Source organism: Lucilia cuprina, chromosome 5 (assembly GCF_022045245.1).
Source record: "Lucilia cuprina isolate Lc7/37 chromosome 5, ASM2204524v1, whole genome shotgun sequence".
NCBI classification, from domain to species: domain Eukaryota; kingdom Metazoa; phylum Arthropoda; class Insecta; order Diptera; family Calliphoridae; genus Lucilia; species Lucilia cuprina.
In genome coordinates this window covers 33,691,890-33,704,117 of record NC_060953.1, presented here as the reverse complement: position 1 = coordinate 33,704,117, position 12,228 = coordinate 33,691,890, and the positions used below count along the sequence as shown (strand labels likewise).

The 12,228-nt window shown below is 30.9% G+C and overlaps 1 protein-coding gene across 1 annotated transcript; it reads left to right on the top strand.

Moving 5' to 3' along the window:
- The first annotated feature begins 6,437 nt into the window (after positions 1-6,437).
- LOC111687122 (forkhead box protein biniou) lies at positions 6,438-11,739 on the top strand. The gene is made up of 4 exons (XM_023449539.2): positions 6,438-7,757; positions 10,088-10,361; positions 10,435-10,816; positions 11,114-11,739. The coding sequence occupies exons 1-4, from the start codon at positions 6,640-6,642 to the stop codon at positions 11,512-11,514; spliced, it is 2,175 nt and encodes a 724-aa protein (XP_023305307.2). The 5' UTR covers positions 6,438-6,639; the 3' UTR covers positions 11,515-11,739.
- Positions 11,740-12,228: the final 489 nt, after the last annotated feature.

Here is a 12,228-nt window from a genome sequence, read left to right as displayed (position 1 = left end):
TCATATTGGTTGTGGTTTAAGACAAGTTCAGCGCAGTAATAATTCGAGTCTTGTACATATGTACGTAAGTACAGTCCAAAATAGTACGGTCGAATTGTCTTCTCATTGGTATTGACTCCCTGTCTGACGACACCTTGATATATTTACATAGGTTCCACAGCATTCGGAGAATTGAAAACGAATAATATTCTTTGCGGTATCGAACATGACGTTTAATAGGCGGCAAAAGAAAACAAGTAGGAAAGTATAGTCGGGCATGGCCGACCATATAATACCCTACACCATGAGTATATTTTTAAAATTTTTATTTTTTATAAAGAAACTTTTACGTTGAATATTACCATAATTTCAAAATATTTAAGCAATTTATTGATAAAAAAAAACTAAAATTTCTAAATGAGGCTTTATATACTTAGGTCAAATATGGGCCGATCCTCGTTAAATTTCGGAAAAGGATAAGTTTTTAAATAACAGTTAGTTTTGTTGAGTTTCATTGTGATACAAATGGTTACAAGTCAATTTTAGACGTTTAAGACATTTTTTGAAGGGGGGTTTGTATGGGGGCTAGGGTCAAATAAGCGCCGGTCCTTACAAAAATTTGCAGTGTCATTTATACGTATATAAAACATATTTGCGCCAATTTTTAGAGAGATAATAGAATATTTGACAAATTTGCCAAAGAACATGCTTGGTCCAAATTATCTTGAAAATTGCCGCCTGTACCTTGCGCACAAGGTTTACATGGACAGCCAGCCATTCGGACGGACGCACATGTCTTAATCGATTTTTATATGTATGTGATCCGATCAATATGTTGACTCACATAGATGAGTCAAACATTGAGAGTTTAGGGAAAAATTATTTACCGATCAATACGAAAGCAGACCGAATTGCGTATTATATTAAGAATATTCACATTAAATTTTACATTTAATATATCGATATATCTGTTTAATCTGAAATTGGCCATAAAATTTATAAAATGAAAACATTTTAAAAATATATTTATGTTTTGAAAAAAAAGAAAAGTACCTTTTTGATTTTAGTTTGTAATAAACCATGATTTATGGAAAAGTATAAAAATTATTTTTCTTTCTGAAAAAATAATAAAATTAAGTACCGGTAGGAAGATGTACAAAGTATTTAAAGTATATAGAATATATATACAATAATTTTTAATATACATATTTATATATGTAGTAGGTATGAACAATTGAATTCATGGGAATTGAAAAATAAGAAAATATTTATACAACAAAACAACCATTTCAAAGACCCCAAGAAATTGTTAGTCAGCCAACGAATCAAAAACACACAGAGCTGATCGGAACTGTGAAGATTCATACACCGCAGGTGAATGCAATAAATGACCCAATTATGGCGGAAAGAAAAGTGTTAAACGAATGGCCAAGTGGTCATTAATATTGAAAATCAACAAACAGGCGAAATAATGATCGACAAAAACAGTGTTGAATGTTAAATGATGTTTGTATTTGTTGTTATTTTTGTGGATTTTTTTGTATATTTTTTCTTTATTTCAACTGATTGCTTTTTCGAGGCTGAAGAATTTTATTGCTTTCGCGCTGTTGTTTTTTTTTTCGTTTTAACCAAATGCCATCATTTCAAGTCTATTTGGGTTGTCTTCTGGCAGAGATCAATTTATAATTTGTGAGTAGAAAAAATTCGCAAGAAATAAGAAAAAATTTATTAAAAAAGAATGGAGAAATAAGAACAAAATTTTAGTTGCAAATATGTATTAATAATGGATTTATAAAATTAAGGTGACCAGTTGCTATCTATCTATCTATCTATCTATCTATCTATCTATCTATCTATCTATCTATCTATCTATCTATCTATCTATCTATCTATCTATCTATCTATCTATCTATCTATCTATCTATCTATCTATCTATCTATCTATCTATCTATCTATCTATCTATCTATCTATCTATCTATCTATCTATCTATCTATCTATCTATCTATCTATCTATCTATCTATCTATCTATCTATCTATCTATCTATCTATCTATCTATATATCTACCTCTTGGAACCTCTCATATATATTAAATATCTGGGAAACCATTAAAGCTAAATTACATAAAATCTACATTAAAAACTTCGTGTTAATGACAACTGTTAGAGCTAGAATCTTTTAAATCGTAAAGTGTTCTTCCTAACTATTTATATGTTTTTTTTTTGCGTAGCAAAGTACAAAGAGTAGTTTATTAAAATCGAACTTAAGTTTTAGAAATTATCTTTAAACTTTTTTTCGAAATTCCCCACTTTAAGAGAAAGAACATTTTTTATTGATCATTTTTATTGCAAGATTGAAAAATATAGTACATTTGTTACTCTTCTAAATAAACTTATAAGAGTAATTTCCGCTTAAGAAATAGATTCAACTAACGGTCAACCTAAAAATATCCAGAAGAAATAATAAGTAATACATTTTTCGGTTTCAAATATGTACTACTACTTACTTGTATGGTTGTGTATTTATGTAGATGTTCAAACTACAGCATTGCGTTTTCGTAATGCCAAACAGCTAGTCAGCCTGCCTGCCAATCGTTTATAGCTGACGCATACCGCCAGTATATTCTTGGTATAGAACATTTTTGTGATCGTTCTTTTTTAAATTTTATAATTTTTTTTGTTCATCTTTCTTTTTATAATGTAAACAAAACTCCGCCTATTTTGTTTGTACGCGATCTGTATACGTGTGTGATCAACATCATTATGATTATCATGATAATTATGAATGAATTTACAAACAATCACACAGTGATCATCGCTAGCATAGAGGTGTCCCCTTTTTCAACAGACCACACTAATGTGTCTCACTAATTTAGCAGCGTTGACACATAAAAATGTTTTACAAGGCATCAAAAGAAATGGAGAAAGAATTTCATAGTTTTTTTTGTCTTTATTTCTTTAAAAGGTGGTGACATTTTGTAGTTGTAAATAAACAATGGCGGATTTGTTTTTAGACATGATCGTTTTATAAACAACGTTTGTGTGTGAACAATGTAGTGAATGAAGTCATAAATGTACCTTTTTGTTTATTCTTGATTTTCTTTTAATGAATTTTACCTTTGACTGCCACTGATTTCATTGTTAGAATGGGTGAGCATGTAATAAATCATTTAAGTCACGTTGTGGTAACAAATAGTTTTATTTCAAATGATTTCTTTTTAAATAACTTTTATATTTGGTTTATTATAAAAAATGTTGGAAAATTAACAAAGTGCTTATTAATTCCTTAAACATTAACATATTTTTAAAAGTGACACAAATAAGTTAAGAAATTGTGTTAAACAAAATCTATTTTTATTGCAAATTTTGTTTACAAGTTTGTTTTAAAATATCCGATAAAATATTCAAGTAATTAAATTTCTTACGCCAGATTTTTATTAAGATTTTACGTAATAATTTACAAAAATATATGTATATATGTATTTATAAATAAAATAATGAATGTGTATTATCAAATGTGTAGCCAGAAGAATTTTATAAAAAATGCAAAAATTAATAACTACATGATCCATTAAAGTCCTACTCCCTTGAAATCAATCATAAACAACATAGTCCAAAGTCTACATTACACAGGACATATTATGGTTCTTTTACTTCCATAATATTAGCAAGGGGGTAGTTTTTGGGTAATTCTGATGTAATGTATAGTTGTTAAATGTAGTCAGAGCCGATAGTCTTAGCAGCTAGTGGTCTATAATTTGTATTAGGTTTATAATTAAATTATAATCTAATAAAGAATAATAATAATAAATGTAGTCAGTTTCTTCCATATATATTTGGATTTGTTTTGGACCAGTCCTATTTTTTTAGGAGTACTCTTTATGCGCACCTGTAGAGTACATAGTCTCAGTTTTTGCAGAGACTGATAGAAATACCGATTAAACTGTGTCTAAAAATCACAATGATCCTGTTGAGACAAGAAAACATAATGATATTACATAAGTTATGTATATGATTTCAAACGAGAGTATCAGCGTAGAAAAGTTAAATGTTCACATGTTTTAATGAAGAACCATTGTTTTGAATTCCTGGATTTAAGCTGTATGTATCTTACATACGTTTATTTTAGCGTTGGTCTCGCTCCGATGGAGGTTTATTTGTTTAACCTCCTCCATTTTAGGATTTGACCGTTTAGCTTTTCCTTTAGTGGCTAATGATGCTGTAGGTACCGTATTTCAATATCTTAGCAGCATTTTGTTGTTGCAACTTCACTTTATTCTTGCGATACTATGTCGTGGATGGTTGTAACAGCTCTTCCAATTGGACTCTTTTTTTCTTGGCAAGAAGCCATGAAGTTGTGGTTGATGCCTATTACCAGTACGTTTCCAACAGTTGCTTTTTTTCCTATGAAAGACTTCGAAGTTTAATGTCCCATCCTTTAATGCAGATAGGGTATGTCAGAGGAGCTCAAGATTGCATTTTCATGGCACGCGTGATAGGGTAAGACTTGATATTCCCTGGCTGTCAAAATCCATAATATATATTTGACAGTTACTTTATAGTTTGTAGTCATTTTATTAGTATACTTTTATTTTCTGTTTTTTTTTTTTATTTTATGCTTTACCAACACAAATAAAACTCTAGTAGTACCAGCACCACTGGTACTTTGAAAGAACAGGAAGTTCGTTCTTTATTGATAGTTTCTGCTAAATGCCATCCCAGATGAGGAGAATACTTTTCGCCAAGTCATTTTGAGTGCCAGCACAACCTACCTCATCAACATCACGCCCCATTCAGAACTCACGATCTCTATCCATTATTTTATGGTTAACCAGATCTTCTATTTTTCTCTGCTGTTCTATTGAGATTTTGTACATTATATTATTGGCATCGTATACTAAAGAGCAGAGATCATCCCGGTGTCTTTTCTAGCCACCGTTATCTTCGAGATTGATTTCGTCGACGTGTACTCTTTTGAATATCTACCTTGCCGTTGGCACCTTCTCTCTTAAGATTCCTTTGAGTCTGGTTTTATCTCGCTCGTGAACTCCTAAGGTTCTTCTTCTTTTCTTTTGAAACACCTTTATCTTCGAGGTTGATATCTTCGACGTGCACTCACTCTTTGTTATCTAGCTTAACGTTGTTACCCTAAGTCGCAGGTTTTTATCTTGAGACTCCTTTAAGTGAGGTTTTATCTCGGTTGTAAACTCCTCGGGCACCTGAACCTCTTTGCCTCAGGTATTCTAGTAGTCTGAGATACATATATAAACCCCACTATACCTAGTAGATATAACCGATATTAAAGAGCATATAAAATCGATTACTAATTTATACTCAAGGGATTTAAAAGTCAATGCAAATTAACCGATTAGCCTATCCTTTGAGCGGGATTTTGTGCAAAGAATCAAATGCAATGTATAGTTGGTTTCAAGTGAAGATATATAATCCTTTCGGAGATTTACAAGAGAAAATATGACATCATTTTATGTTCAAATTTAACCGACAAATTTAACTTGACAACACAGGGCAAATTGAGTTTAACTGAGTCATTTTGCATTACTTAGAAGATTCTTACAAAATCATCTATAACAGTATTTGATTATTAACTGAACATTAGAAGACAATCGCAAGGTCCATGTTTGAGAAAAATTTATACAGCTAAATTTCGATATTTTACAAATAGAGTTGAATGGAGTGGACTGCCACGAAATGCTAAAGTATCATTAGAAAAATCTCCAACTATACATTGCATTTTCGTAAATTTTCGGATGCAAATTTGTTTTAAATATTCGGGAAATATTTAAAACAATTCCCAATGACAATATAAAATAAAGATCTAATGATGACGTTTATTTTCTTCATTTGAAACGACAACAATTACATCTACAACAATTATCAATATTTCAAGGTCTTTATGACAAAAACATTATTATAGTTATTTAATATTTTTGCTTGATCAGCGAAAAACATTTAAAAATCTCTTTATGATTTCTAAAAAAAATTCTGCTCCCATCTGCACTCATTCACTCAATACGCCAAATAAAAAAAAAGAATACAGAACAGTTTTTTTTTTTGAGTGAAATTAATCCAATTAGGTTTATGAATTTTCATATTGTTCTACTCGACGAAACGGTATATGAGTGTGTTTCCATGGATTTTAACAGCAAAACATTAAAAATCTCACACACCCACATATGGTGCCATAAGGTACGAATACTTCTACAATACTAGATCGCTACCAAGAACATCACATACACATGTGAATTTAACCCATTGTGAACACTAGAAATCTTTTGAAAAACTGAAAAAAAAACACTTGAAAACGAGAGCTAATTATAGAGTGAAGAAATGAAAAAAACTCAAGAAAAGGATTTTAGAGCAACAATTGTAGAATTTGATAAATGCAACAATTGAAATACAACTGGAGCATAAAATTTAGTTCAATTAGAATAACGAAACCGTGAAGACGTAATAAACGGTATAAATGGAAATATTTTTCATTTAAAGAAAAAGAAAGATAATAAATTTTAGTGAATCAATGATTAGTGAGATAATAAATATACTAGTGATTTAAAATATAAAAAAATAATTAAAATCTTAAAAAGAAAATACTTTTATAATTGAAATATAGAAAATTAAATAAGATAAAATAAAACAAAATGATTAAAAGTGAAGACATGTTAGATACTAACGGTTGCGGATCTTTGAATTCCTCTCATGGTTTACATCAATTAAGCAACCACCACTCGTCGCTGTATCGTAATTTACCCGCGAATATTTTGGCATCTTCAAATTTTCAACCCATCATGTATGGAGCCAGTGCTGGTGATCATCACATGAACAGCACATCGATGATGCGTATGCATCAAGATTCTCCCGAAATGATCGACGAAAAACCCACAATGCTGCCCTCATACACAAATGAGCGTAAATATTATGCCACAATGATGACTCAACCAGATTCCATAAATTATGGTTTGACTTCATTGCACAGCATGACAACACCGACGGCATCTTCAAGTCCGATATCATACGGTGTACTTTTCAGCAATCAACAGAGCAATGTTGACGTTAATGCTGGTACGAGTAATAATAACGATGAGGCACCACCCTCTGGGAACTCATCACCTTCAAACCAACGCACACCGACGGAAAATGAAATGCAGCATTATCACTCAACAAATGGCAATAAAATTGTTAATCTCTTGCCCTCCACTAATACACTGGGCCAACAATTGAACCATCATTACGCCTCCACCATTAAATATTGCTCCAGCAAACCTTCATCGGATTATTTACAAAATAACGATCACTCCGATTTACAGGATCATCAGCAACAACAGCATCACCATCATCCCTCCAATAACAATGATCACATGGATTCCACCAACTCCAATGAACAACATTCTCTGCAACGTATTCAACATACCTCAACATCGGGTGGTGTTATTACTTCCGTTAATAATTCTCAAAATGATTCTAATCAAATCATTTCGGCCAGAGTCTATTCAATTAGTACCTCTCCTGCTAAATCGGTTAATAGCAATAACAGTGATAATGGCAACACATCATCAATAAAGCAACAGCAGCAGCAACAACAATCATCAGCATCAACATCATCTCAGGATTTATCATCACCGGATACTACGAAAAAATCAGGAGCTAGACGTCCAGAAAAACCGGCTCTTAGTTATATAAATATGATTGCTATGGCCATCAAAGAATCACCTACGGGAAAATTAACACTCAGTGAAATTTATAGTTTTCTACAGAAGAGGTGAGTTGAACAATTTGAACCTGGGCAACTTGTAACATGGACATACATACTATGTTAGTTTAAGGGTTAAAGTTCTTTCTAAAGGAACAAATTGTATTATAGTTTTGAAATTTATAGGAAAGGAAGTACAATTCTTCCCACAGTTTTAACTAAAAAAGTCGGACCTAAATATAATAATTTTTAATTTAGAAAATTGAGAAGGCAAACTCGTACTCTGCGTCAACTATTTAAGTTCATATTCTAGTCAAAATTGAGTTCAATTTTAATCGATTTGAAAAGAATTCTGTTTGATAATATATTCATTTCCCTTAATAAATCAAGGAAGAACATTTTAATTTGAATTTAATTGCAAATTGGGAAAACCAAAGTATACTTTTTTAATGTTTCAGCCGTTTTTGGTAAGTTTTGAGACGTTTTAATGCGAAGATAAGTACACATCGGTATTGATTGATGAAATAATTAAGCGCAAAAATACTTGAACTAAGTGTGTAAGTCTATTTTAAGTCCATTGATGTTTTCATTTTAACTGAATTTGAACTTTTTTGTAAAATGTTATGAAATCAAGTATGAAATCGAGAATATAATTCTTGAAAAGTTTACATTTCTTTTGTTTATTACATTTTTTCTTAAATTTTCTGAAATCAATTAAACCCTTTCACGCTCAAAACTAAACCGCTGGACTTTTTATGGATATGACTTCTCTACACATTTTATTTTAACGTGTATTGATCATTTTCGATGAAAAATGGTAAAAATGTGTTTTCGTAGAATATCGCAGGATATTATCCTCTTTGACATCAAATTCTAAAAAATAACGTAGTGTTTAGAATCGGGTCTAATAAAATAACTTTCTATATATAAGAATATTTCGGTACCAATATTTTACTTATGTCAATAAATAGTTAAATATTTTAGTATAAAGATAAAATCCGACATTAATAGTTATTAGTTTTAAGAAATGAACTGATCTATGACCTTCCACCGATTTCATTCTAAGGTTATACTTTTTATATTAATTTGAGTTGAATTATAAACCCCTATAAAGTAATTTTTATATTAACATTCATTCACTGGAACATGTTCCAAAAGAATCGAATTGTAATAGCATCAAGTTCCGATCTGACTGACATAGGGTATCATTAAATTAAAAATGTAGGAGCGATATAACCTTCACAAGTTATTGGATCAGATTACAGATCAATATATGTAATCCCAAATCTACTCCCTGTAAACATTATTGGAGTACATGATTTATTTAGTAGTCCTATATAATGCAAAGCCTGCATTACATAGGACCATGTATTCCTAAATTTTAGCAAGGGACTAGTTTTGGGGTTACTCTACTTTAAAAAGTCCAATGATAATGTTATGGAGTATGTTTGTATGAATTTTGGACTAGGCCTAGTCTTTTGATTAGCTTTTAGTCTCTATTGTTTCAGGGTATGTAGTAGTAGTCACACACATACATATCAAAAATTAAAAAAAGAAATATTGATTAAATATGAATTATATTAATGTCCCTTCTACGTTATTTAAAAAAGCTGACACTTCTAAAACTTCTTTAAAATTAAATTAAAAAAGTGCGTTTATTTATTTAAAAAATCTGAGTGGAGTAGAAATACGAAACTTCATTTTGTGGTGCCAATCAATACCACACTTGAATGTCTAAATCGCGCACAATTAAAATGTGAGAATGATATTGGAGATTAAGCAATAATATCATTATATCTGATCATTAAAGTCCTAATTAAATTCACTTAAATTTACGAAATTTCTATGAATTTTGATAATTTATGATTTAATTTAATCATATATTTGTTTGTTTAAAAAAAGCAACATGATAGCGATGATCATTATAAAGGGAGTAGTTTTACCAAAATCATTGATCGATTAAAAAAATAATAATATTGAAAAAATTTTGATAAATCTATTAGTTTTGGCCGAATTGTATGTAATCCTTAACAAAAATTGCACAATTATAGGAAAAGTTATTCTAAAATATCCTACGAAAGAGAGGCTGATCTTCAATTTTCTTTCTTTAAAACTGATCTTTCATCCATCAACAATGAAAGACAAAAATTAGAATATCAAAAGATAGCTCATAGATCAAAACAAAAGATTTTGACCGATTCTATCTCTTATTTCTTTTCTTCAGAACTGATCTCTCATCGTTCACTAGACCACAACAAAGGATTTTCTTTTTTATTTTTAGTATCCGGTTATATATTTTGCAAATTTTAATCCGATGATCTTACCAAATAACAACAATATCCTTAATTTCTCAAAATTATTAATTTTAAATTTAATTTTTATTTTTTATTATTTTTCAGATTTGATTTCTTTCGTGGTCCATATGTGGGTTGGAAAAACTCTGTGCGCCATAATTTAAGTTTAAATGAATGTTTTAAAAAGTTGCCCAAAGGAATGGGAGTGGGAAAACCAGGGAAAGGTAATTATTGGACTATAGAACAAAACTCTGCCTATATGTTTGAAGATGAGGGTAGTTTGAGAAGAAGACCCAGAGGTTATAGATCAAAATTGAAGGTTAAACCCTATGCGGCTGCAAATGGCTTCTACGCCACTGGTGCCTATGATACAGGAATGGTAAGTTAAACAATATTTTGTAAAAATTTAATACAAGTATTTAACTGTATTTATTTTGTCTAAAATTTTCTAGGACAATCCGAATTTCTATGCTTCTCAAGCATTTACCTCCTATGATTATCCTTCAGCTGCAAGTGCAGGTAATTTTAGTGAAGCTTGGGCACCACATGGTCACAGTCATGGTCAAAATACTCTACCTCAGTATTCGAATATAGCCGTTTCGTCGTCTTTACAAAATAATAGTCCTACACCGCCGCTGGCTCATGCCATTTCAAATGTCTCAACCAGTAGTTCATCGCCTGCGCCCTCCGTATCAACTGGTTCTATAATAACGGCTTCTGCTTTGCAATCAAATCCTGGTTTAGATTATGCTACTGCTTCATTAGTAGCAGCCGGCAATGGCTACAATCCATATGGCTCATCACCAACAGGCGCCACTTACAACATAGACAATGGTAAGTACTCACATGCATCATCAGCATTTACTATAAAAAATATATAGACGAATCATCAGCTTACAGGGAGTTCATGTCAATCATAAACTTTTATTACTAGACATTAAAACATAAAAAAACATAATCTTGTCGTGGAACATCATAAATTTTGTCTGCAACTTCTTTTATTAAAATAAACTCAATATGTTGCTAAAATTTATATTCCCTTAAAACTGTATTAAAATAATTGTTTTATAATTTAAATTACAAATTAAATTTTCATTTTTAAAGTCCTTTATCAACTTTGTTCTCTTGCAGGTTTGCGTTCTATGTCTTTAACACAAATGTCTTCATTGTCATCATCCCATCACCATTCCCATCATCATCACCAAAATTCACATCACAATTCGTCCATGACACCTCCACCACCTTTGCCACCAACCTCATCATCATCGTCGTCTTTACTAAATCTGCCCCCCACATCGTCGTCAACCTCAACAACATCATCATCCTCATCGTCTGCATCGGCAACATCACATTTAGTTGATCGTAAACCGATTTATTTACCCCCAATGACTCCACCGTCCGGTACAATATCGACGCCGCCACTGCATCAACAGCATCTAAGTGTGGGTGGTTCCAATAGTTCGGGAGGTGGCGGTAATAGTGGTGATGGTGGTTCCTCTTCGTATTACGAACACATAAAATATTCAAACTAATAATAACAACAACAAGAATTTTTATTTCCTTTTTCGAAAATATTTTTAGTTTTACCAAATACCTAATTATAAACACATAGATTCATCTGAAATTGTATGTTCAAAATTGTACCAGCTAGAGTTGCCAAATAATATTTAAAATAAACTCAAAATTTTAAGAAAATATTGTAATTTTAATATAATTGTAAGTTAAATAGTTTTTATTATCAATAAAATACCACATATGTAAATAATTTAGCCTTTTTAGTTGTTATTTCCTGGACTTTGGGAATTGACGAGAAGATTCTTATTCACAATTTCTGTATTATTAGAGATAAAATTATTCGTTATTGTTTTAGGATAGATAAATAATTACCCATATCCTGTATTTCTATTACGTATCTGCATTCAGGATTCTAGACCAAATAATTTCCCAAATATATGAATCTTGTGTATTTAGTTTGAATATATTTATAGTCTTCCAATTTCTTCAAAATTTTTCTCCAGATTTAACCCTTTAAAGCACAAAACTAAACCGCTGAACTTTTAATGGATACGACTTCACCATACTCTTTATTTTGAGGTGTATTGATCATATTCGATGAAAAATGGAAAAAATGTGTTTTCGAAGGATATCGCAGGATATTATACTTTTTTAACATCAAATTCTAAAAATTACGTAATTTTCTTTGGAAATAAACCATTTACTGTAGCTGTGAGCTCAAAATAACGCTT